Genomic DNA, 27,967 nt, shown 5'->3' on the forward strand with positions numbered 1-27,967 from the left:
CCGCTGTCCCCCTCTCCTGGGTCGAGGAAGCAGCACGGGGTGAAGAGGCATCACCACAAGCACAACCTAGTTTCGGGGGCCAGAGGGAGGGAGTGGGTGATGTCAGGACTAACATGGCAGAGGAAAGGCCCTGCCAGGGCTGGCCGAAAGCAGCCTGTTTACGGCACTGTCTCTGCTCACAGGCTGCCACTACTGCTTCGGGTAAGTGAGGGTAAGAGGCAGTGGGATTGTCAGGATCGGCGGCCGCTGCTGCTTCAGAGTGCTGGAACCATAAGTGGGGAGGGGAGGAGAGAAAGTGACCCATACCAGAAAAGAGGGTGGGAAGGAACAGATGCTGGACCTACAATTGGGGGTGGGGTAGGGGAAAGATAAAGAGAGGAAAAGAATGACTCAGACCAGAAAGGGGAGGTGGGAAGGGAGACAAAGTTAGAGTGAGAGAGAGAGAACGGAGGAACGCTCAGGGGCGAAATGTGCAGTACACATAATCCAACGCTCAGGGGCGAAATGTGCGGTGGCGAAATGTGTGGGGGCAAAACATCCGGGGGGCGAAATGTGTGGGGGCGAAACATACCTGGGGGCGAAATGTGGGGGGCGAAATGTGAGAGGCGAATTGCTGGGGGCGAAATGTGGGGGGCGAACCTTCCGGATCCCGTAGAATCTCACTGTAGCTTACCTCAGTCAGGCAGTAATGAGTATTCATTTTCCTTCAGCTTTCTCTTAGGTTTCAGGTGGCAGCCTTCAGTTTCCCCAGGCTTCTGCCCTAGGAAAACAGGGAGTCCTTTCTCAGGGAACTCTTCCCTTGGGACCTCTCTTTGATTGATTAAAGTCTGAGCAGAAATACTCCTACCTGAGTTTTGCCCCTCTGGCTCAGCACTGCTGCAAACTCAGGGCATTCTAGGTCATGTAGTTTTCATTTAACTGACTACCCCCCCCTACACACACACATACACACACTGCCTAACTGCAGTCTTGGAGAGTGAAAACCCCACAATCTTTTACAGCCTCATAGCCAAGAAAGACTTACAATTCTCTTGAGAGGCTCTAGACATTTCTGGAAAAACAAAAATTCTAGATCTAATTTCTAAAATATAAAAAATCTTAAACATCCAAATTTTATCATTTTCCAGTGCACAAGTCACCAAGAGAGTCCTTCAGCCAGCTATTTTCAAAGTGGAGTCTCCTAACAGAGCTGTAACATCCAGACTCCCTTGAAAGTACGTGAGGCACTACCCCCACCTCCATACTCCAGTGATAGGCAGTATTATTTCACATGGAATTTTCAGAACTTCCATTTAATATATTTTCAACATATCAAGGTTGTAACAAAATAGATCTTGGAAAGTTCACAAATTTTAAATTCAATCTTTTAGTATAGTTTTCAAAAAGTTCTTGTCTTCTACTTTCTAAATCTTTCACTAGAGCAACTTCATAATGTTTAGTAATAGAATCAACAGTGAAAACCTCTAGATCAGTGGTTCCCAACCCTGTCCTGGAGGACCCCCAGGCCAATCTGGTTTTCAGACTAGCCCTAATGAATATGCATGAGAGAGATTTGCATATAATGGAAGTGACAGGCATGCAAATCTGCTCCATGCATATTCATTAGGGCTAGCCTGAAAACCAGATTGGTCTGGGGGTCCTCCAAGACAGGGTTGGGAACCACTGCTCTAGATGTTTCTGAATTTCCTCTCCACGGACCAGTACTACTAACATGAGGCTAGGACATTATCCACACGTTTTATCATGGAAACTTCAGCCAATGTTCCCTCTAAGCTTTGCAGCTGCCTGGTCATCTAAGCCATCCTGGCTCACTGTGCAGCCTGTCCACCAGAGACACTGCTCTTTCTCCTTCCCTTTCTGCTTTCTTACTGCTGCTACTTTCCCAAATCAGCAGTAGTGGCAAAACATAAACTGCAGGACTGGTTTGTACCTACCCTCGGGTGCCATCCCTGCCCCTTCCAGCACCACTTCTTGTACTGGGACAGAGCCAGCAGCTACGGGTAGGTTCAATGCGGCCCAGTGATGTTTGCATTTTGTTTTGTGCTGTTGCTAGTTTGAGGATACAGTAACAGCATTGGGGGTGTCAGGGAAGGAGCCAGATGCTGAATGGGAGGAAAGAAGGGCACATGCTGGCAGGAAGTAGGGAGGACAGAGGGGCACATGCTGGAAAGACCTGGGGAGAAGAAAGGCAAATGCAGAATGGACCTGGGGTGGAGAGAGGTGCAGATGATGGATGAAGTAGGGAGGGGAGATAGGATAAATGCTAAATGGAAGCAGGGAGGACAGAGGGGCACATGTAGGAAGAAGTGGAGATGATAAGAGGGCACATTGGATGGAAGTAGAGTGGACAGATGGACACATGCTGAATGGAAGTGGGGAGGAGAGGGGGGTAAATAGCTAATGGAAGTAGGGAGGATAGAGAGTAAGATAGTGAAAGAAAATGGGGGGGGTAAGAGAGGTACATGCTGGATGGAAGTGGGGAGGAGAAGGTAGATGCTGAATGGTGAGAGGGGTGAGAGAGTGTACTGTAGATGCTGAATGGGGGAAGAGGATAGAGTTAGAAGATAAGAGGAAATGAAATTGGAGAGGCAGAGTGAGTGAAAGAGGTAGCAAGTTGTAGGTAGATACAGTAAAAAGAGAGAAACTGAGGATTAGATAGTAAGAAAAAATAAATCTGGACAGAGGCAGAAAATTGAAGAAAGCTGAAAGGAAAACAAGGAGAGAAAATTTGACAAATGGACTGGACATTCTAGCAAGACGATTTCCAATTGAAACCAACACAATCGAAAAAAAAAATTAAATAGCCAGACAACAAAGGTAGAAAAAGGGAAAGGGATTGGGACTTGTATACTGCCGTTTTGTAGTTATACAACCACATTCAAAGCAATTTACATACAGATACTTCAAGCATTTTCCCTATCTGTCCTGGTGGGCTCACAATTGATCTAAGGTACCTGGGGCAGTAGAAGATTAAGTGACTTGCCCTATCTTATTTTCTTTAATTGTACTTGGACTTAAGGTGGCTCCCCCAAATTAATGTGGGCTAGAAAGATTTGTATTAGATATTTATGATATTTTTTCCTTTTCTTTGATGTATATCTTTATCCTTTACTATTCTTTAAGAATTGAATGAAAAATTTGATAAATAAAAGAAAAAAAAAAAAGTGACTTGCCCAGGGTCAGAGGGAGCAGTGCAGGTTTTGAACCTACAACCTCAGGGTGCTGAGCTCTAACCACTATGCCACACTCTCCTATAAGAATTTTATTTTTAGATAAAGTAGTATGGTAGCCATGTTAATAAACATTAATAAGTAAAAAGAAAAAAAATTGAAATAAGGTGTTTACTTATTGGATTAATTTGAACCCTTTTTGGCTAATTTTAAAGACCAAAACCTCCTTCCTTAGGTCAATACAGTATACTACTATTATGGTATCTTGTGCTGACCTGAGGAAGGAGGTTTTGGCCTCTGAAAGCTAATTGAAAAATATATTTAGTCCAACAAAGTGGTACCATTTTCAATTTTTTGTTTTATTTGCATTTGATAATTTGTAATGTAATGGTTGGAATATGACAGTTTTTAGAAATTTGCATCTGCTATCTTTATATTTTGCATAGTACAGGGGGACACACGTTGCCTTCTCTTTCACTAGTGTTGTGAATTGTATGATGAGTCTGGCTTCATGGAAGCTCAGTTTAATTTTTATTTCTATTTTTATTTTGTGGTTACTTATTCTATACTGGGTGAAAGTCTGACTTCTGCTTGTGTGAAAGAGACATGGTTTCCTGTTAGCATTGATTATATAATTGATCTGTTTTAATCAGGTTTGTTTAGTTTTCCAATAGGTTTATTGATGTCCTCTCGGTCACTACAGTGTTTTTGGTACTGTCTTTTCCTAGGTAGGTGCTTCTGTGACATGTGGAAGTTACTGCTATTATGGTATGTTGGAATTGCTCTGTAGGTCCTAAGTGACATTTGTAGGTATTACTTCACACTATACCTAGTATTGGATTTTTGAATTTGGATTTAGATCATACTTTCTCAGTAAAGGCTCAAGGCAAGTTACATTCAAGTTCAGTATGTATTTTCATAGAGGGCTTATAATTTTTAAGTTTATTATTGGAGACAATGGATCTCAAGCTCCATCAGTGGGATCTGAACCCTGGCTTCCATAGTTCTCAGTGGGCTGCTCTAACCATGTTTGATAAGTCATCAGCAAACTAAAGACTAGTGGAGCTAAAGCATGGTGGCCCTTTGGCAACCTACCAAAAACATTGCTAGGTAAATAATTTTATGGTTATTTGTAACCTTAATTTCTGTTAGAATACTGCTAAACACTACTGTTCATGTGACCAGCAGGAAGATGCTGGACTGGAGAGCTATGGCTGACAGACAGCCAAGTGTTAAAGTACCTGCATAAATTTCCAGAATACTGCAAATACTATTCAATATGTTGTATTGTTTTTCTGTATATTATTTCAATTTTTTTGATACATAATGTCCTGGAGTGCATATAGTGTGCATAATACCATCAGTAATAGAAGTACTGTGAGAAGCAGCTGGTAGACAATGAAGGGGTTCTTCTCTGTTGTGTTCAAAAAAGCCCTTATTGTCCCTTTTTTTAAAGAGAGGTGCTCATACAGAGGGAGCAGTACTCTTTTTAAACTGCACTAAACATCTAGGGCCAGATTCTATAAATGGTGCCTTATCAAGGCTGCCTAGCAAAGCCAAATTAAAATTCACAACTAACTAATTTCAATCAATTATCATAAATGGTGTGGTGATTGACTACACCACTGAAGTTAATTGATAAATTGATGAAAAAACAATAAAATTAAAAGTTAGGCACAGAATCAACTGACTGAAAAGTAAGGGCGGAGAATAGGCGTGATAGACTTAGGCATCACTAGGTGTCCAAGTTAGGTGCTGATAAATTAGGCCAAACCTAATATACAGACGCCTACCTCCAGGATGCTTAGTGACAACTAAGCTCGCCTAGGCGCTGCATGGCAGGATTCTATAAATTATGGCTTCATTTATAGAATCCAGCACCTCACCAAAACGGCTCAACGAGATGGTCGAGCAATTACCTCACTGGCAAAAAATCTTCACTATGTATTAAAGCCTTATGCTGTGCTGTATTATGGCATAATATAGCACAGCATAAGGCTTTAATACAATTTTATTCATTGGCGCAATTTTACTGGCAGTGACCATCTTGTATTTCAAATGAACTTTTTTTTTCCAAAAGCCTGTATCTGCCTAAAAAAACCCCGATTTTGCTCCCAATCAGGTGGGACGGACTTCTTGGGGGGTGAGGATGCAAATTTATTTTGTGCTGAGTTACTGGCGGAAGAGCGTCCTTGTATCATGTGCTGTAACGCACATGAGGGAGGGGTAGGAGCTCTGGGCTTAGCCTCATCCTGAAGGGCTGGTGAACCATTACGGGTCCGGGATATGGGTAAAAAAATATCACCCTGTACCTTTTTCGTGCATTGATGCAAAGCAGAGGTGTGTAGTGTCTGGAGACCCCACAAGTGCACCAGGCTTCTTCCCAGAAATTGTAAATCTTATGCGGAGAGCCTTTCTGACACGTTCAGGACAGGGGATGCAGACTGTGGGCATGGAGAGCCTTCTCCTCTGGCGTCTACTTTTCATGTAAGCAAGCCGGCCCCTGACTCCAGCAACTTTTCGGATCTTGACAGGTCTGATGGTGAATTGGACTTCATGCCTCTTTTGTCCTAGGATTCTGATTCAGTCCTGCATGACACTGCTTCTCTGTTTGAGCCCGGCAGCTATGAGGCCTCCCTGGCTCTAAACCAAGGGGATGATCCTCTTGCTCACTGCCTTTTCAGGTTAGTTTCTGTCCACCACTTTATTTCTGATGCAGTGTCGGAGTTGAAGCTGGAAACGCATCCCTCCACTTCCAAATGCATGAGTGGCATTAATGACCAGATCTCCTTCTTACTGCTCATCCAGATATTACTGCCTTGGTCATGGAACAGTGGGAGACCCCCAGTTTGGTCCCTGTAGGTTGCTAAGGCCATAGCTAAACTTTATCCCATGGTACCCATGCTCCACCAGTTCTTTGACCAGCCAAAGGTGGATTCAAGTGAAGGTGGTGTTATGCTGAAGGATGTCATACTGAAGGTGCTTAAGAAACAATTTGAGGTCCTGGCTCTGGGAATCAGGGATGCTGCTGCCGCTTCTTTTGCTGTGAGGGCCTGCCACACCATGCTGCACTGGCCCCTACCGGCAGAGGACACCTGCTCTCATCTTGTATGGAAAGGTATAGATTATATGGCAGATGCTCTCTATAACCTTATCAGAGTTATGAGCAAGGTGTCTGCTTTTGCAGTTTTGGTTTGCAGATGCTCTGGATCTGGTAGTGGGTGAGCAACTCACCATCCAAGGCTACCTTGAGCAGACTGCCTTTTAAGGAGCAGATGCTTTTTGGTAAGTGTCTTGGTGATTGTCACAATCCTTGCACCGCCCACCCTCCTTCAAGAATCCATCTTTTAAGCATTCCTCTGGAGTGACCCCACCTGTCTGTCCCATCGTCCCTTGAAGTTGAGTGTGATACTGGCCTCGACTACCTGATGTGGAAGACCATTCCATCGATCAATTATCCTTTCGGTGAAGAAATATTTCCTGGTGTCCCCATGAAATCTTCCCCTCCTGAGTTTTAGTGGATGCCCTCTTGTCGCCGTGGGACCCGTAAGACAAAAGATTTCTTCCTCCACATCAATGCGGCCCGTGATGTATTTGAATGTTTCTATCATGTCCCCCCTTTCTCTGCGCTCTTCGAGAGAATATAAGCGCAGCCTACTCAAACATTTTTCATATGGGAGATTTTTTAGTCCTGAGGCCATCCTAGTGGCTATTCGCTGAATCGACTCCATTCTCTTCACATCCTTTTGATAATGTGGCCTCCAAAACTGAACAGGTGAGGTATAACTTCAGGCTTTCAGCTGATAAAGCTCCTTCTGATGCAGCCCAGCATTTGTCTAGCTTTTGCTGTAGCTTTCTCCACCTGATTCACAGCTTTCATATCTTCCCGGATGATTACTCCCAAGTTCCGTTCTGCTACAGTTCTGGTTAGGTTTTCACCATTCAGGGTGTATGTTCTGCATGGATTTCTGCTACCAAGGTGCATTACCTTACATTTTTTGGCATTAAAATTTAGTTGCCAAGTACTGGACCATTGTTCTAGTAAAAGTAGGTCCTGCTCCATAGTGCCGGGCATGGTTGTGCTATCAGGTTCTGCTGCACTGCCCACAACGTTGCATGGTTTAGCGTCATTGGCGAATAATGTAATTTTACCTCGAAGTCCCTGAGGCAGGTCCCTTACAAAGATATTGAATAGTATCGGGCCCAAAATCGAGCCCTGCGGTACTCCACTGGTCACTTCTGATGTTTTTGAGGGAATACCGTTTACCATTACCCTTTGAAGTCTACCGCTAAGCCAGTCTTCTACCCATACAGTCAGTGTTTCTCCTAGGCCCATCACGTTCATCTTGGTTCAATAACCTACGATGTGGGACACTATCAAAAGCCTTACTGAAGTCTAAATACACGACGTCCAGGGACTCTCCCTTATCCAGTTTCTTTGTTACCCAGTCAAAGAAGTTTGTCATATTGGATTGACAAGACCTTCCCTTCATAAAGCCATACTGGTGGGGATCCCTTAGTCCTTCGTCATCCAGAATCGTGTCCAATCTGTTTTTGATCAACTGTCCAATCTGTTTTTGATCAATCTCAATCTGTTTTTCATCGTGCCAAAGAAAGACACAGAGGACTGGAGGCCCATTTTGGATCTCAAGGCAGTGAATGTGTTTCTGCCCCCCCTCCCCGTTATGGTGGCGGTGACAGCTCACCTGTTGTGTGTGGGCATTCAGGTTCATCCCTAACTGGACGACTGGCTAATCATGGCCTCGTCCAGACAGGAGTGTGAGCTGGCAGTGTGTCAAGTAGTGGACCAGCTCCAGTGTTTGGGCTGGATTGTCAACTTCAGGAAGAGCCATATGGAACCCATTCAGAGGCTGGAGTACCTGGGCATTCTCTTTGACACGGCTTGTGGACGAGTATTTATTCACAAGACACACAAACAGGAGCTCACAAACAAGATCCGGTCTCTCTTGGAAATGCAATCTCCAACTGCTTGGCATTGCCTTTAGTTGCTGGGTTCCAAGGCAGCCACACTGGAGATTGTCTTCAGGCCAGAGCCTCTACAGGACTCTTTTCTGTCACGGTGGTCTCTATAGAAGCATCCTCTTCAGCTTCAGCTACCTTGGACTGGGGCTGTATGGCTCAGCCTCCACTGGTGGATTCAGGATGCACCCTTTCAAAGGGCATATTTCTTTGGATCTCAGAATGGATTACTCTCATGATTGATACCAGCCTCTTCATCTGGGGAGCTCGTTGTGGGGATCGCTCAGTTCAGGGCCAGTGGGCACCCCATCAAAAGAAGTAGTCCATAAATCATTTGGCGCTCAGAGCCGTTCATCTAGCTCTGCAGGCTCAGGAAAGGGTCCTAGAGGCAAAAGTTATAAAAGTGTTCTCCAACAATGCCCACGGTAGTGGCATATGTGAACAGCTGGGGGGACACAAGGAGCGCCCCCTTGCATCTGGAAGCTCAGATGCTCTTTATATGGGCAGAAGTCCACCTTCAGGCTCTTTCAGTGGCCCATATGGCCAAAGTAGAAAATGTTCAGGCTAACTTTCTTGAGTCAACAGTTCCTGGACCCAGGGGCATGGTCGCTCTCACACATTGCATTGGATCTAATTATGCAGTGCTGGGGCAGCCCAGTGATGTACTTGATGGCTTTGGCCAAGAGCAGGAAAGCCAGGTGCTTCTTCAGTAGAAGAGTGGAACTGGGAAGCTTGGGGTTGGATGCGTTGGTCCAACCCTGGTTACCGGTTGGCATCCTTAACGTCTTCTCTCCTTAGCCCATGATGGGCAAGGTCATCAGCCAGATTGCATCTCATCCAGGCCTTCTGATTCTAGTGGTTTGCCAGCCTTGGTATGTCTTCAGCAGGACAAAGGTCTCAGGTTGCCTCTTCATTGCAGTCTTCTCAGTCAGGGGCTGAATCCCAAGGTGAATCCACAATTCTTTGGTCTTAAGGCATGGCTCTTGAGCGGCCTAAGGGATATTCCAATGTGGTTATTGCTACGCTGCTTCAGGTAAAGAAGCCCTCTATCCTGGCGGCTTACAAGAAGTCCTGGCAGGCTTTTTAGCAATGGTGGTGCTAACGACCAGGTGGAGCCACGTCAGGCTCCCATTTCAGTCATTCTGGCTTTCATTCAGGCCAGGTTGGAGAAAGGCCTGGCCTTGGGTTCTCTTATGGTGCAGGTGGCTGGTCTCTCTTGCTTCCTGACTCACGATTGCAGGTCCTTTCTGACGGCTCATCTTGATGTGACTAGATTCCTCCGGGGAGCTCTCTGGTTAAGGTTTCCTCTGCAACATCTCTTTCCGACCTGGAACCTTAATATTGTTCTAAAGGGTCTCTCTAAGGCTCCTTATTAGCCCCTCAGGAATGCGTCTCTTTTGGACTGTGTTTCTGGTGGTGACTGTTTTGGCATAGTGAATCTCGGAACTGCAGACACTTTCCTGCAGTGAGCCTTTTCTCAGAATCATGGATGAGGGAGTCACTCTCCATACTGTGCCCTCCTTTTTCCCAATGGTGGTGTCGGATTTCCACATCAACCAGGAGGTTCATCTGCCTGTTTATCAGTCCACTGGGTATGACAAACAATATAGAGTTTTGAAGAAACTGGACGTCCGCAGAACTTTGCTCCAGTACTTGGGAAGGACAAATGACTTTTGCCTTTCTGACCACCTGTTCATGCTTACCAGCCACTCCTGGCTTGGCAGGCCAGCATCTAAGGCATTTATTGCAAGACGGATTTTCATGGCAATCTCTTCAGCATACATTGCCTGCAGGAAGCAGCCACCAGTCTCTCTCAAGGCGCATATAACCAGGAGTGTCACTTCTTACTGGGTGAAGTCTCGGGCAGTTCCTCCCGCAGAGATCTGATGAGCAGATACTTGGTCGACTCTTCATACCTTTTCAGATTTTACAGAGTGGATATAGCAGCTTGGAAGGATGCCTTTTTTGGGTCTTGCGGGCAAGCTCTTCTGTCCCTCCCTAGACATCAGCCACTGCTTTGGTATGTCACTTTATGTACGGAATCTGGAGTAGATGTAACTGAATGAAAGATTAGGTTCTTACCTGGATAATCTTCTTTCAGTTAATCTACTATATTATTCCATAAGAACACACACCCATTTCTGGTGACAACCCACAGTTTGGGAAGCCCTACTGGAGAGAGAGAGAGAATGTGTACTTGGGAGTTAGTTAGTTAGAGGGCCAACAAACACATTGTAGGTGAAATGTTTCTGTTCAACTAACTTAATATATCTTTGACATATTTTTCAGAGTTATCCTTTCTTCATCAAGTCAGTGAAGAAACAGTGTAGTAACACTTTTGGTTTAAACAGGAGTTACGCAAACCTTCAAAGTTTAAACCCTACTGTTCTGCAAATCTCTTATCAACCCCCTCCCCCAGCCCCCAGGCTCAGCAATTAAATTTTGTCTATGCAAATTATAGGCTGTACAAAATTTGCTCACATAAAAATGAGGTGAAACTAGAGGCATTCTGGATAGGGTTACCAGATGTCTGGATTTTAGAGGGCATGTCTGGGTTTCCAGACTGCTTTTCAAAACCCAGCACTTTGTCTGGGTTTTGAAAATCAAATTGCGTCGGGAGGGGCATCCGCACATGTGCAGATGCCCTCCTGACCAAGATGAGCAGGCTGAGGGGGTGGGGCTAGGGGCGAGGCTGGGGTGTGATGTGGGCAGAACTGGGTGGGCCAGGTCTAGGGGGTCTGGATTTTACATATGTAAAATCTGGTAACCCTAATTCTGAAACTATGGTGAAACTTGAACTGGTCCTTGCATATATTCAATGCTGGTCAGCTAAAGTTATACAGATAAATCTTTAGCCAGGGAAAAATGTTCTTCTGATAACTTCTGCTATTAAAATTTAAATTTTCTGGGTAACTTTATCTGGAAAACTTTCCTGCTCAGTAGGTTTTTGAATATGGGTCTGTGCATCAGATTTCACTGCATTGTAGAATGACAGAAAGAACATGCTCTTCATATATGTAGGAAATTATTGTAGGACACACATCTAATGTTACTTACTGTAGAAATGTACTGCCTGCTAATGAATTTGCTATTATCCTCTAGTGACATGTCTCCAAGGCTTGGTCCATAGAGTGCTGAACCTTCAGAGTAGCTTTCTCGTGGAATGCTGGATACACAGCCACTGTCAGAGCCACTGGAACCATTGCCAGACACACCTTGTGAGGACTCTGAGCTCTCTGTAGCTTAAAGCAAAAACAAAGTGAAAGAGATTTACAGCAGCAAGACACAACAAATGCACTATATCCCAAACAAGAAGGAAAAATTTGTACGCAGTATCATGGCCCAAGAAGATACAGACAAGAAATTCTTCAGGAAGGCATGACATTATTTGGGGATGCATATTTAGTATGGTGCCATACTACAAAGGTACACTCATACTTGTAAGACCAAAGAGAACAAGGTGATTTTCAAACAGGAAGTACTCATATACACAGAGTTTGAAAATTGGGCTCTTTTATAGGTATAGCCTTAATGGATGCAAAAAATATGTTCTTATGCCCTTGTATTCTTATTAATGCAAAAAAAAAAAAAAAAAAAGCGGGGATGTAAACTAGGTCTGTTCATAGTATGGCATCTATACACCTTCATTTTCAAAAAGAAAGGTTATGTTTTATTTTTAATAAATTGTAGTGTTTCGGGCTGTCTTTCAGAAGGCATGTAGTAAAGTTTTGCACAATACAAAGTACGCTCTTCAATTCATCACTGTATGTACAATAGTTACTATTATTTATCACATCTATAGCACTGAAAGGCATACACAGCGCTGTACATTTTATCTCATCTGAGGTGAACTACCCATATTGTTTTATGAGGAGTTATATTCATCATCAGATCATTTTTAATACAGTGTCTACTGTGATACCTACTTTGCACACTCAAAGAAACATAGAAACATGATGGCAGATAAAGGCCAAATGGCCCATCCAGTCTGCTTATCCACAGTAACCATTATCTCTTTCTCTCTCTGAGAGAACCCACGTGCCTATCCCATGTCTTCTTGAATTCAGACACAGTCTCTATCTCCACCACTTCTTCCGGGAGACTGTTCCACGCATCTACCACCCTTTCTGTAAAAAAGTATTTCCTTAGATTACTCCCGAGCCTATCACCTTTTATCTTCATCCTAGGCCCTCTCAGTCCAGAGCTTCTTTTCAATTGAAAGAGACTCGACTCATGCACATTTACATCATGTAGGTATTTAAACGTTTCTATTATTTGAATAGCCTTTTGAGCAAGGGTAGTAATGCGCTGGTGCTTCAGTTTGATCTGAGCAGCGCTTTCGATTTAATAGACCACAGCAAACTGTTGGAATTTTTAGATTCTTTAGGAATCCAGGATAAAGTATTCTCATGGTTTAAAGCAGTGGTTCTCAACCCTGTCCTAGGGGATCCCCAGCCAGTTGGATTTTCAAGATATCCCTAATGAATATGCATGAGAGAAATTTGCATGCCTGTCTCCTCCATTATATGCAAATCTCTCTCATGCATATTCATTAGGGATATCTTGAAAATCCAACTGGATGGGGGTCCCCTAGGACAGGGTTGAGAACCACTGGTTTAAAGGATTCCTGGAATCAAGACTCTATCAGGTTAAATTTAAGGATGCACTCTCAGTAATTTGGAAAAATTCGTGTGGAGTCCCATAGGGCTCCCCACTTTCTCCTATACTTTTTAATGTGTACCTTCTTTCGTTGGGTTATTGGATGAATAAATTGGGCTTGAGGTTATTCAACTATGCTGATGATATTTTAATAGTCATCCCATGTTATCTAACAGTACTCAATTTATTGATTCTGTGCTAAATACGATGGAATCCTGGATGCAGGAATTCAAGTTGAAATTAAATCAGAAAAAAAACAAAATTCTTTTTTGTGTCATCACAAAAGATTATTCTTGAACCAAAAATTAAGATCAATTCAGTATCATTTACAATAAGCCCTACAATTAAAATCTTGGGAGTTGTTTTTGATCAGTGCTTGACCATGAAAAATCAGATAGACAAAATGGTTCAAAAGGGTTACTATACCTTATGGAAATTACGTACCATCAGATCGTACTTTAATGCTACTGCTTTTACAATCTTAGTTCAGACATTACTTCTGAGTATTCTAGATTACTTTAACATTGTAAATTATTACTTCTGAGTATTCTAGATTACTCTAACATTGTAAATTTGACAAGTACTAAGAAAAATTTGGCTAGATTGACTTTTGTTCAGAATACAGCAGTAAGAATGATCTATGGTCTGAGGAAGTACAACCACGTGACCCCTTATTATTGTGAGCTGCAATGGCTCCCGGTGGAGGCCCGGGTGATCTTTAAGTTGGGATGCTTATATTATAAATTCGCTTTTGGTGTTGCCCCATTATATCTTGTTGATAGATTCGTTATCATGGCACATGAGAAGAGTAGAAAATCTCATGCCCTATTTACATTCCCTTTAGTTAAGGGTTGTAAAAGTAAGAAACATCATGAGCATTGTCTTTCCTATCAAGCAGCTTATTATGACAAAGATTTCCGTCCATTATTGATTAGAACTACACCTTATGAACATTACAGAAAACTTTTGAAGACTTTTCTTTTTCCCAAATTCTTGGTTAATTAAATCTCTGTATATCACATTATTCCTGTATTTTCCCATAGCATAATCTTTTCTTAACTGCATTGAACTAAGGATTATGCAGTCTAGAAATTTGCTATTAGGTTATGTTATCTCCTCTCTTCCACCTTTCCTCTAATGTATACATATTGAGATCTTTAAGTCTGTCCCTATATGCCTTATGATGAAGACCACACACCATTTTAGTAGCCTTCCTCTGGACCGACTCCATCTCTTTTATATCTTTTTGAAGATGTGGTCTCCAGAATTGTACACAATATTCTAAATGAGGTCTCACCAGTTTCTTGTACATGGGCATCAATACCTCCTTTTTCCTACTGGCCATACCTCTCCCTACGCAACCTAGCATCTTTCTAGCTTTTGCTGTCACCTTTTCAATCTGTTTGCCCACCTTAAGATCATCACATACAATCACACCCAAGTCCTACTCTTCTGTCTTGCATAAAAGTTCTTCTCCTCCTAAACTGTACTGTTCCTTCCGGTTTTTGCAGCCCAAATGCATGACCTAAATTTAAGCTGCTAAAGTTCAGACCATTCTTCAAGCTTTGCTAGGTTTTTCTTCATGTCATTCACACAATCTGGGGTGTCTACCCTATTGCAGATTTTAGTATTATCCGCAAAGAGGCAAATCTTACCTCACAGCCCTTCAGCAATATTGCTTATAAAAATGTTAAATAGAAAAGAACCTTGAGGCACACCACTTAAGACCATAAGAATTGTCATCGTGCCCAGCAGTCCGCTCATGCGGCAGCCCTTAGGTCAAAGACCAATGCCCTAACTGAGACTAGCCTTACCTGTGTACATTCTGGTTCACCAGGAACTTATATAACTTTGTCTTGAATCCCTGGAGGGTGTTTTCCCCTATAACAGCCTCCGGAAGAGCGTTCCAGTTTTCTACCACTCTCTGCTTGAAAAAGAACTTCCTTACGTTTGTACAGAATCTATCCACTATATAGTAACGCAAATATGTCATAAGGAGCTAAAAACTCCTGTTCCATCTGAAGTGGAGTGTAAATGCTTGACACATTTACCCAATCACCCAAATGACGAAGCAAACACACATAATTATAAACCCACATATCCGGTAAACCCAACCCCCCCTCTATTCCAATTACCCAGCAAATATGTCAACTTTAATTTAGGTTTCTTAGCAGTCCAACAGAAACGAGTAATTCTTTTATAAAAGATCTTTAAATCTTTCTTGAGTAAACATAACGGCAAAGTTTGCAACATATACAACCGTTTAGGAAAGATAAACAGCTTGACCAAGCAGATGCGACCCATTAAAGAAAGGGGTAACGACTGCCAGGTATCCAACAATAGTTCCTTATTCTGTTGAAGCCTATCCACATTAAGACAATATAATTGGGAATTCAACATAGTCATTACTGTCCCCAAATACATAAATTGCCCTTGCGCTCAAGTCAATGGAAACTTTGACCCCCCATAAGGCCTTTACCGCCATAGAAGACACTGGCGCCTCTGATTTACCTAAATTTATACAGAAACCTGCATATTCACCGTATTCTTTAATCAACTCCAATAATGCCGTTAAAGAAGGCAAAGGATCCGTGAGGTGTACTAAAATATAATCTGCAAAAGCTGAGAGTTTAAAAGTTGTGTTTCCAATATCAATCCCTTGTATAGACGACATTGCATATATATCCCGAATAAGGGGGTCTAAAGTAAGAACGAATAATAACGGAGATAAGGGACAACCCTGTCTCATCCCCCTATATATAGAGAACTTATCAGTTTCAAAATCTTTTAACACCAATTTAGCTTGTGGAAGTGCATACAAAGCACATACCGCAGATACAAAAAAACCATCAAAACCATATACTTTTAATGTATCATATAGAAAATCCCATCGTACCATCTCTACTCGCAAGTTCATTAACCCTTGGTATAATAATGAATTACAATTGATTAAACAACAATTACATTCACTTGAAAGAAAATGGCGATCCAACAAAACTCTCGATAACTTACAAAAATATAGGGAAACTGTTTCCCTATATAAAACCAAAATTAATTTAACAAAAAAATCTTATTTCTCTAAAAAAATAGAAAAAGCAAAAAATTCTTCCATACTTTACAATATTTTAAAATCTATGGACCCCACAAATAAAATAAAAAATTCTTTGCACAAATCTTCTCTAAAAGCCCAAGAATTAGCCAACGCTTTCACAAACAAGATAAACAATATACGCAATGCTTTCATTCAAAACACATCCACAAATATCATTAATTCTGATCAATCAAACCACATTCCAACAGCAAAATGTTCAAACTTTAAAATTCCAGTATTACAAGAGATTGAATCTCTATTTCCTCAAATGAATCTAAAAAGTTCTCGATTAGAATTAATTCCACCATTTTTTCTGAAAAAATTCTTCTCACATTTCGGTCCTTTTATACTATCTATCATCCAAAATAGTTTAATTACGTCTACAGTCCCATCTCAATGGAAGTATACATCTATTACTCCTATTGTTAAAAATCACAAAATCAGTATCAATGAGTTATCTAATTACCGTCCGATATCCAATATACCATTTCTTGCCAAAATTACAGAAAAACTAGTATTCAACCAGCTTTCGGATTTTTTTGAAAAAACAAATGCGTTACATCCACATCAAACTGGATTTAGAAAGTTTCATAACACAGAATACTCCCTGATAGGTTTAACATCCGATATTCAATACTATTTAGACCACCACAGATCTGTCGTCTTATTTTCCTTAGATATCTCGGCCGCCTTTGATACAATTGACCACGAACTACTTCTACACCGACTTGAAGAAAAAGGAATAACCGGGAATGTCTTAAATTGGTTCAAATCCTATTTTAATAACCGAACTTCATCCGTTAGATTTAACAATGAAGAATCTTCTATTTCTACTTCAACTTTTGGAATCCCTCAAGGATCCATTTTGTCTCCCCTACTATTTAACATTTTTTTATCACCACTCCTAGAAATTTGTCAGGCAACAGGTTTCATCCCTTTTTCATACGCGGATGATATCCAATTGATTCACCCTGTAGATCCCGAAAGCAACACTGACATCTTCTCTATTAATCAAAAATTAGAGTTAATACATAACTGGTTGAACTCAAACAAACTAGCTCTGAATATTAACAAAACAAAATCCATTCTATTTAAATGGAAAAAAGGTATTTCACTCATAAAACCTTTTCTTATTAATAATATACCTATCAGCACGGAACCTACGGTTAAAATTCTTGGAGTGCTACTCGATAATAACTTATCCTATCATGAACATATCTCTTCCATTGTTAAACATTGTTTCTACAAACTTCGACAGATAAGATCAATTTCCAAATTTCTCTATCCTTCATCTTTAAAGATTTTAATCCATTCATTCATCATAACTAAAATAGACTACTGTAACGCCCTTTTTTTAAATATCAGCCAAAAAGAAAAAAGAAGACTGCAAATCATTCAGAACACAGCCATAAAGTTAATCTACAATGCAAAAAAATTCGATCACGTCACCCCATTATTAATCGACGCGCATTGGTTACCAGTTAACCATAGGATCCTCTACAAGCTGATGTTCCTAATTTTTAAGACCCTCACATTCAGCGAACCACAATTTATTTTAAAATCACTTATCCCATACATACCCCAAAGATCTCTGCGCTCATCTAATCAAAACTTATTAACTGTGCCATCATTAAAAGTCATCGGAACAAGAAGAGCTGAAATGTTTACTGTCGCAGGGCCACAATGGTGGAACTCCCTTCCCCATTACATCAGAATTGAAAGTGATATCCTAACATTTAAAAAGTTTTTAAAATCTTATTTATTTAAGGACGCCTTTGATTTATAATTTAACTAAAGGACGCCTTTAATCAATTTTAACGCATAAAATTTTTACGCATAAATTTTTATTCATAAATTTTACCCTACCTTTCGTTCTTTCCTGGTTTTTTGTTTTTTTCTTCTCCCACATTGTAACTTTACCCTCCTTCCCTATCTTTCATGTGAGTCTTAATTGATTTTGTAATTAGGTTAAAGTTTCTATATTATATTATTATGTACATCGCCTAGAATTTCGAAATAGGCGATTCATCAAATGTGAAATAAAACTTGAAACTTGTCAAATGCCTTTTCAGCATCAAAACTGACCAGTACCGAAGGTAAATTATACATCGCCCTCTGTTCCAAAGACAGCAACAATTTTCTTATATTTTTAGTTATTCTCCTTCCCTTCACAAATCCTATTTGAACATCATGAATGAGAGAGGGCAGAACAGAAGCCATCCTATTTGCCATAATCTTTGCTATCAGTTTAACCTCCGTATTCAATAAAAAAATAGGACGATATGATCCCACTTTTTCAGGGTCTTTATTCGGCTTAGGCAACACCAGAATTCGTGCCGTATTCATACCATCAGACAAAGCCTCTGCACCAACGATAATGTTAAACATCCTAGCAAGTGGATTGATAATCTCTTCTTTTAATAGTTTATAAAATTCCACTCGCATGCCATCCTCACCTGGCGCCTTCAGCAGAGGGCTATTCCCAATTGCCCAGTACACTTCTTCCGGAGTAATTGGCTCATTCAGACACTCCCTATCACTCTCAGAAATACAGGGCAATTTTATCCTATCCAAATATGAATCTGCCAATAATCCCCTTTCTAATGGAGGGCCATAAAGAGACTTGTAATAGCGGAAAAAAATATCTCCTATCTTCGGATCATTTATAACCTGCTTCCCTTGTTCATTTATCAAGGCCTGAACCCTATTGGGACCCATTCTAGATGAAACCAACGGGTCAATAGTTTTCCCCTTTTATTCCCTTGTTTATATAGCTGATATTTATAATAAGCTATGGATTTATATGCCCGCTGATGTAGAAGGGAATTGAGAGTTATTTGATATTCCATCAACTCCTGTCTATGCATTGAATCACCCGAGTGCCCATATTTCTTCCTAACCTTTACAATATCCCTCTCCAAATGCAAAATCTCCCTATCCCGAGCTTTTTTAACATGACAACTATAACTTATTGTATCTCCCCTCAACACCGCCTTTGCCGCTTTCCAAAATAAAATAGGATCCTCTTCTGCGTGAGCATTATGCCTCTTATAATCTTTCCATGTACCCAATAGTCGTTCTCTATATTTTTTGTCCCTATATACAGCTAGCGGAAACACCCATCGCTACATCCCTTGAGACCCCCTACCATTCTGCCACCTCACATATACCCATGCATGATCAGAAATTGTATAAGGACCTATATCCATCTGCACCAGATGCCAAAACACCGAATCCGTTACCCAAATATAGTCAATACGGGATTGTGTACCATGTGCTCGAGATACATGGGTATAATCCCTCTCAAAACCATGTAATACCCTCCAAGAATCTATTAATTCCAGATTTTCACTAAATTTTTGGATCTCCCTTTCTCCTATTCGACGCATAGTACCACCTGGCCCCGTACAATCCAAATTAGAATCATGCAAAGCATTAAAGACTCCCCCAACAATTAAAGAGACCTGAGCAAAAGGTAATAATAATTAGGTTAAATTGGCAAAAAATGCCGGATCACTATCATTAGGAGCATATACACAACAAAAAACAAAATTCTGCTGCACTATTACCCCTTGACAGAGTACATATCGTCCCTCTCCATCTTTACTCAAAATTTGTAAATTATCCACTAGACCCCTACGAAACAAAATCGCTACTCCTCTGTGTTTACTTTGTGCAGAAGCTGCTACACATTCCCCAACCCACCATTGCTTCAATTTCATATGTTCAATATCATTCAAATGAGTCTTTTGAGTCATTCAAATGAGTCTTTGGAGAAACATCCACCTTGTGATGTTGTAATTGTAGCAAAATTTTTGTACGTTTGATGGGATAATTAATTCCCCTCACATTCCAAGTTACAAAATTAACCAGGATCCATTTTCATTAACCATTCCGCATACTCCTCCATCAAAATCCGTGTAACCCAGCCACCCCAGCCTCTGACCAGGTTCCACCCTAACATCAGCTGACCATCCAGTTTCAAAGCTAGACAGAGAGTACCATTTCCTTTCACCCATCCCCTTATTCCCAACCCTTCCCCTACTTTACCTCTATAATTTCCCACCCCCCTAAACCCTATCCAAAATTGTATCTCAAGACCTCAAGATCTCTAAGAAAGAAGTAACCTCATCACCCCAACCACCCCAAAATACTTCTCCAACTTTCAGATAGACACCTAAGAAATCCCCACCTTCAGTATCATCCCTTTCAACACACATTACTACTCTCAGACAGCACACAATCATCCAAGTCCCTCCACTATTTAACTTCCCAATCTCATCACCATTAGTAATCCTAGCAATCCATTCAACACACTTTCTACACTCAAACAGCACTCAATCCACCCACCAATTAACTTCACAATCCTCCAATCATTCTCACATCCACACTACACCCAAACCAATAAAAATGTCCAAGAATGACAACAATTCTTCTCAAACCAGTCGACTTCCTGCATTTTTCGCTGAGGCTCCTCTGGTTTGTCGACGCCATCCAGAAGGACCAATTATATCTTTTCCTTGGTCACCAGCATATTCTCTCACCGGGAGAATAGGAGCTCCTAATTTTTGTAACTCCGACCAAGCCTCCACTACTGTTCGAACCCGACTCCCCACTGTCAGAGCCAAAGCAAATGGAAAAAGCCATCTATATTTAATACCCTCTCTGCGAAGATAGGTAGTCACCTCTTGCATATTGTGGTAGGCAGCCTATGCCTGCTAGGAGTGTCCCCAGAGCAGTTTAAAAGCAAACCCTTCCTCTACTGATCCATTTAAACCTCATTCTGAAACAGTAGGTGACTTTTCTTCCTTGACCTCTAGAGGGAGTCAGAGAGCAGAGGTGCAGGTTGCCCATCCCCCTCTCAATCCTAAGGTAGCTCACAGGAAATCCGTTTCACCTGAAGGCTGGGGGCGGGGCTGTAGACTGCTTTCTCACAGAACTAAGCTACTAGAGAGTCAGAAGGAGAGAGCAGAGGGGAAGGACAGGCAGCAGTTCTCAGGGCTGAGAGCTCTGGATAACGGTCAACTGCTAGAATGCATGGAGCTGACAGAGGCTGGAGAGGAAGCACCTTTCTGTATGGTTGAGGAGCCTCATGAGCTAGACCCGGAGCCAATTGCTGAGCCTTTGAATGAAGTCCTTCCGATGGAAGTTTGTTGCATACAAAGCAAGCAATTGATATTACCTGAGTGAGTAGCTGAGTCCTTGCTATTTGAGTGACTTTCCAATTTTGTGTTAACCCTGTGGGAGCTGAAGAGCGGTGTAGCTCCTGAAAAACTAAAATGACTTATCTGGTTTTTCTCTACAATTTTCTGTTTTCTCGTTGTAAGAGAAAAGGACTGTTGTAGTCCCAGGCAGTGGGGATTTGCCCTGCGTATTCAGTGGTGGGATAGTGGGCCTATTTTGGCAATTTGTTACCACGTGGAGCACACTGACTGGCCAGTACATTTGCTGCTGGAAGAGTCAGAGCCGTAGCTCTGACTAAGGCTGAAGTGATCAGTCCTAAGACTGTTTTTGTGTTGGAGTTTGTTTTTCTACATCCTGATAAATATCCAGTCGTAAATTATTCCATTTGTAATCCTTTAGTTTTCATGCTGCATGAAAGATTTCCTCCTTCATTCGAAAGCTTCCCAGACACAAAATAATATCTCGAGGTAATTTGGATTTAGGACGTCCCAGTGCCCTATGCACTCGTTCAATTTCAGTCTCCGGTACCTGTCTTTCACCTGCCTTAGCAGTAGTGAGAATGTCTGTACAAATGGCCAAAGCAGTTCAGCAAGTATCCAAAAAAGCATGTTCTTCCAGGACCCCTCTGATCCTTAGATTATACCTCCGAGATCTATTTTCTAGATCTTCCAACTTATCTAATATTGCTGACTCCTCCAAGTGTACTTTTGCCACTTCCTGATGTACCGCAATAAAGTCTTCAGTCATGGTGTTAACATGTGTTTCCACCAAATCTTGTCACTTCACCAACTCCCCCATTTCATGCTTTAAATCCGTTACAGCTTTAGTCACATCAAGACGCAGAGATTGTATTTTTTTACGAATATCCAAAAGCAGATCTCTCAAAGAATCCGGCGCTTCCTGTGAGCTATCATGAAGTTCTATTTCATCCCCTTTTACAGCTCCCAATTCCACTAAATTAGCTTCTTGCGGACCAACTTCCATTGTTTTTGAAGCTCCCAACTTCTTTCCCACAAATCCATAACTGTCCAGTTTTCTCTGCGAAGACATTTTTCCAACACCTGTTTTTCAAAAAAATAAAATAAAATAAAAATGTCAGCTGAAATTGAAAATCTCAAAAGGGATCAGTCCAGATCACATACAAAATGGTTTCAATGATTCAGATTGGTTTAGCTTTAAAAAAAAAACCTCTAGGTGGCAGCATAGATTCACTTTAACAATGCTTGAGATGTTATACAGCTGGAGACTTTGGATTTTGTCTGGCAATCAGCGCCCACACTTTCTCACAGCTGATGATCTAAGACGCTCCCACAATCAATGCTACATAAAACCAGCAGCAATCAAAGCAAGATCTCATAGGGCAAGAGAACTGGAGCAGGCAAAAATAAGCAAAGTATGGAGCCAAATTTCCAAATATCAGCTCCAAGTGTGTTCAGCTCCATTCAAAGTAAGATCTCATTACGCAAGAGAGCCAAAGCAGGCAGGCAGACAGAGCGTTCCCACAAAAAACGCTGGCAGTTAGATATAAACAAAACAAGTTTTCAAAGTGGGAGTGAACTGGATCAGGCAAGCAGAAATAAACAAAGCATCAGCTGACTGTCTCCTCAATTCACATCAACGGCATAAATTTCCTCACAGTTCAACTACCACTGTCAGCGCTCCAGTCATCAGAGAATAGCCACATCTCTTTATAGCCAACAGTCTCTTCCGATAGGGCTCAAGTCCTTCCGATTGAACTGTCAGCTTCAATATTTACTTTTGTACGGAAGAAACAGCGCGATTAACCAGCAGTCAGCGCTCATATCCGACAGTTGATTTCAATCATCAATAGCAAAAAACGCCGCACAGCTGACCACCACTGACAGCGCATAAAATCCTTCGTTCAGCTGCCAAAAACACTCCTCTGACTGATGCGAACTGTAAGGGAAGTTTCCTCCTTCATTTAATCAGCGCTCATATAAAATCCACCGCACAGCTATTGGATCCGACAGCTGATTTCAGTCATCAACAGCAAAAACCGCCGCACAGCTGACCACCACTGACAGCACATAAAATCTTTCGCTCAGCTGCCAAAACACTCCTCTGACACGATCTGTAAGGGAAGTTTCCTCCTTCATTTTCATGTCAAGTTTCAAGTTTCAAGTTTATTAGTTTTTAATATCCCGATCATAAAACAAATATCTGACCGGTTAACAATAAAAAAAATTTAAAATAGGAGAATAAGAACTGGTTAATAGTGTATTAAAGAATGCTGGAGAAAACATATTAAACATATACAGACAAACACGACCGTGAGGATGAATGGGAAGGAAGGGAAAAGTTACATAATATTAGAAGAAATGATATAGTGGGAAGGGAAAGAACATGAAGGATAATTGTGTATGATGTTATGATATGTGCTAATGTAAAGGGTTAGTATTAGGAGAGTGTTGAAAATTAAATAGATGAAGTAAAGATTAGGATTTGTCAAAGGCATCTTGGAATAGGAAAGTTTTAAGATTAGTTTTAAATTTTTGTAAATGAATTTCATCCCGAAGAAATTGAGGGAGAGAATTCCATAAGGTTGGGGCAGTAATAGCAAAATTGGTTTTCCTAGTATAGTAGGATTCTTTTAGAGACGGAATAAAAAGAAGTTTTTGATCGGTGGATCGTAAAGATCGGGGAGAACTTTGGGGTATTAATAATTTATCAAGGAATGAAGGTAAGTGAGAATGTTTGATTTTGAAGGTGAGCAGTATGATTTTGTAGATTATACGGTGCGTGACTGGGAGCCAATGAGCCTCTTTAAGAAGAGGGGTGACATGTTCGAATTTACCTATTTTGTAGACTAGTTTAATTGCGGTATTTTGTATGAGTTGCAACCGTCGAAGTTCTTTTTGAGGTAGTCCATTTAACAAAGAATTACAGTAATCTAAGTGGGAAATGACTAAGGAATGAATTAAGATGTTAATTGAATCAGTATTTAGAATAGAACTGAGTGAACGGATGATGCGTAATTTAAAGAAACAAGTTTTTACTACTGAGCTTATGTGGTCATGAAAGGTAAGATCTCTATCTATGGTTACTCCTAATAATTTTTATTTTAGTATGCATAACTAAGGGTGTGGATTTGATATAAATAGTTCCTGGTAATGTTTCAGATTTTTTGATGGGGAGGAGAAGACCACAAGATTTATCAATGTTGAGTGAAAGTTTGTTGGAGAAAAGCCAATCACTTATAATATCTAATTTGGTATTCAGATCATTTATTTCTGAAGAGTTTGAAGTATTTATCGGGAAGAGTAGCTGTATATCGTCAGCATAGGCGAAAATTGAGAATCCCAGTGATTGGGCAAGAGAAAGGAGAGGGGAAAGGAAGATATTGAATAGTAGAGGAGATAAAATAGAGCCCTGAGGTACTCCAAAAGTTTGAGTTATCGGAGAAGTTTGATTTTTTGCATGAACTTTAGAATAACGTTGATGAAAATAGGATATGAACCAGTTGAGAGCGTGGCCTGTAATGTTACAGTCTGCTAATCTAGATAAGAGAAGGGAATGATCGATAGTGTCAAAAGCTGCAGATAAATCAAGGGAAATTAATATTACTGATTTTAAATGATCGTGGGAGTATTGAATAGTTGTAATGAGACCAAGTAATGATAATTCTGTGGAATGTGAAGTTCGAAAACCAGTCTGATAAGGATGTAGAGCATGTGTTTGATCAAAGAATTCGGTTAATTGTGAATGAATAATTTTTTCAGTAATTTTAGAAATTAATGGCAGATTGGCTATGGGACGATAGTTATTTGGTATAGAGGGATCAGTGTTGTGTTGTTTAAGTTTAGGGAAAACTAGAGCTGATTTCCATGCTGTAGGGACACAGCAATCAGAGAAAGATTTGGAAATCATTTCCCTTATATAAGGACCAAAGAAGGAAAAGAATTTTTTGAGAAGATATGGAGGAAAACTTTCAATAATGTTGTTGGAAGAGTTTATAGATTGTAAAATAGAGAATAGTTGGCTTAGAGACGGTAGTTTGAAATTAGAGAAAGAACTGAGAGGTAAGAAAGTTAAGTCATTATCAGTAGGAGGCGAAAAAGCGGGAAGAGAAGGTCCGAGGTGAGTTCGGATAGTAGTGACTTTGTTGTCAAAGAATTGGGATAGTTCCTCAGCAGATGGTAGAGTTGAATCCGGAGGGGGGAGGTTTTTTTTTGAATATTTCGAAAGAGATTGTGCAATACTAAAAAGAGTGGATGAATTACTAGTGGTGGAGATAAGGTTTGAGTAATAGTCTTTTTTTGTTTGTTGAATGATCTTTTTGTAGTGAGAAGCTTTATCTTTATATGATAAAAGGTCACTGTTGTAATGAGTTTTACGCCATTTGTTTTCTGCCGACCGTACCTGTCGACGGAGGAGGATCAAGTTTTCATTAAACCAAGGTTGGTGTTTCTTGGAGGTAGAGTTAAGAGTAGGTTTATTTTGTTTGACAGATTTGGGAGCTAGTGAGTCTAATAGGGAATTTGTAGCGGTTTCCCAATTAGAAAATTGTTCAGTAATAGATAGAGATGAAAAATCTTTGAGATTTAAGTCGAAGGAGGATTGAATGGCAGGGAGAGTTATGGTATTTAGATAAAGGAATTGTTTGTCGGTTTGATGATTTTTGAATGAGTTGGTATGTTAGATTGCCAAGTGATTAGAGCGTGATCTGACCATGGTACTAAAATGAAATCAAAATTATAGAAAAAATTAGTCATGGTGGTTGGGCATAAGATCATGTCAAGAATATTTCCTGCGGAATGTGTAGGCGTATGAATGAGAGGTGATAGTGATAAATCAGCTATCAGAGTTAAGAGTTCAGAAGTGTTATAGTGATTAGGGGAGTTGAAGTGGATATTAAAATCTCCAAGAATTATAGACTCAGGATATGCGATATTAAAGTCAGTTAGAGTGGAGATAAGAGATGAGAGAGAGATTTTAGTTATTGGCGGGGGTGCATAGATAAGAAGAAAGTTAAGAGGAGAGGAGAGTTTGATTGAAAATTGGAGAGATTCAATAGGAATGTGAGAAAAAAGATTAGAAGTATTTACCTGGAGAGGAATTGAGGCATGATGTATTATTGCTAGTCCACCTCCTTTTTTATTAGAACGGGGTTGAAAAAATGTTTTATAATTAGGTGGGCAGGCCTGAGTGATGTAAGCATCATCTCCCTGAGTTAGCCATATTTCTGTAAGACATAGAATATGAAGATTATGATGAGTAATAATATCATGGATTAAATGATGTTTATTTTTTATAGAGCGAACATTTATTAGGCCGAAGTTAATTGTAAGGGAGTGGTGGAGTTGATTAAAACAGAGATTGGAAGGGGGATGAAGTGGAATGGAAATAAGTTGCCTTAACTGAGGTTTGAATTGATTTTTGAAAGTTATGGATTCGGCATGGCGACGGCCCCAAATAGTTGGGATGGACGACATGGAATTTGAAGTGGAGCAATGAAAGATCAAGAAGAAAAAGATATATAAATTGATAGCGAAGTAAAACAATGTGTGGAGAGAGGGGAAAGTAAACGAGAATAAAGTAGAAAGAGGGTTAAAACGTGAAGTTAGTAAGAAATGAAGGGGCTGCATGAAGGAGCGCATAAAGGAGCAGGACCTGCTCCTTAGGTGCGCTCCTTTGGCGTGCGCCGCAAGGCAGTGAAATTTATAGGAGCGGTTACCAGCAAGGAATTATGGGAGGAGTCGTCGGCGCCGCCGCTTTGCGGCGGCGGTCCTTTGCGAGAAAGAGAGGGCCTGTTGAGAGTGGAGAAGACGGACATTAGAGAGGTACAGGTAAAAACAACAATAGCAGTTAGAATAACGGATAAAATAATCAGTATTTTAGATTATAAAAATAAAATATAAATACCTGGAGTAGGAGTACAAATACAATGCGACAAATACAATGTCATCCAAGAAGCTGCCAACATGCGTCAAGTTAACCCTCAAGGTGATTGAAGACGGAGCCTTCACATTAGGCTACCATCTTCACTGATGACGTCACTTTCCCCCTTAAAAAATACTTAACTGAAGTTTTGAAGGTACCAGAAACTTCATATCCACCTCTCTCAAAAATTTATTACCTTCCCAGGAGAGTTAAATCCCAAAACCCTAACCAGTAGAATTTATCTGCTGATAGTTTGGATTTAACTAATTTCTATGAGAGGTCAGAAACTGAAGTACTGGCCAGCATTGAATATATGCAAGGACCAGTTCAAGTTGCTGGTACAGTTTGCTATAGACAGGGAATAGATATTAAAACTTTTTTTCAAATATAAAGATGTTCCATTTAATAATAATAATAATCATAATTTATTTACATGTCGCCATACCGGGGAGGTTCTAAGCTGCTCACAGCATGAGAAAAAACCAATACATATCTCCCCTCAGCTGTCTCTTTTCCAAGCTGAAGAGCCCTAACCATTTTAGTCTTTCCTCATATGAGCCCTTTGCATCTCCTAAACAGGAGACAGTAAGCACTCCCACATTATTTGTTTGCAAGTCCTGTGCACTAATTGAAAAATTAGTGCAGGACTTGCAAAACTAAAAATAGAAAATGCCCTATTTTTCTGCTGTGATAAAAATAGGCTTAGCACATGGGAAAGTCCCGTATTAAGACATGCTAAGCCCATATTTTACCATAGCTTACTAAAAGGGCCCCCCCAAAATACATGAAGAACTGCAATGAGAGAAAATATGAACAATATAAACTGATGCAATGAAAAAATAAGTCTTTTCCCATTGAAAGATCTTCCATATAGGAACATCCTCTATACCAGGGGGTCTCCAAAGTACGGCCTGTAGGCCATATCTGGCCCGTGACATGATTTTATCTGGCCCATGGAAGAATTGTGCGGAAATGCGCCAAT

At 40.7% G+C, this 27,967-nt stretch overlaps 1 protein-coding gene across 1 annotated transcript in view; it reads right to left on the reverse strand.

Moving 5' to 3' along the window:
* PLEKHG4 (pleckstrin homology and RhoGEF domain containing G4) overlaps positions 1 to 27,967 on the reverse strand; it is a 517,593-nt gene that overhangs the window by 21,531 nt on the left and 468,095 nt on the right. Inside the window, 2 exon segments of the mRNA XM_033942931.1 lie at positions 674 to 760; positions 11,208 to 11,392. Coding sequence (XP_033798822.1) covers positions 725 to 760; positions 11,208 to 11,392 — 221 coding nt within the window. The 3' untranslated portion in view covers positions 674 to 724.

This window comes from Geotrypetes seraphini, chromosome 4 (assembly GCF_902459505.1).
Source record: "Geotrypetes seraphini chromosome 4, aGeoSer1.1, whole genome shotgun sequence".
In the NCBI taxonomy this organism is placed as follows: domain Eukaryota; kingdom Metazoa; phylum Chordata; class Amphibia; order Gymnophiona; family Dermophiidae; genus Geotrypetes; species Geotrypetes seraphini.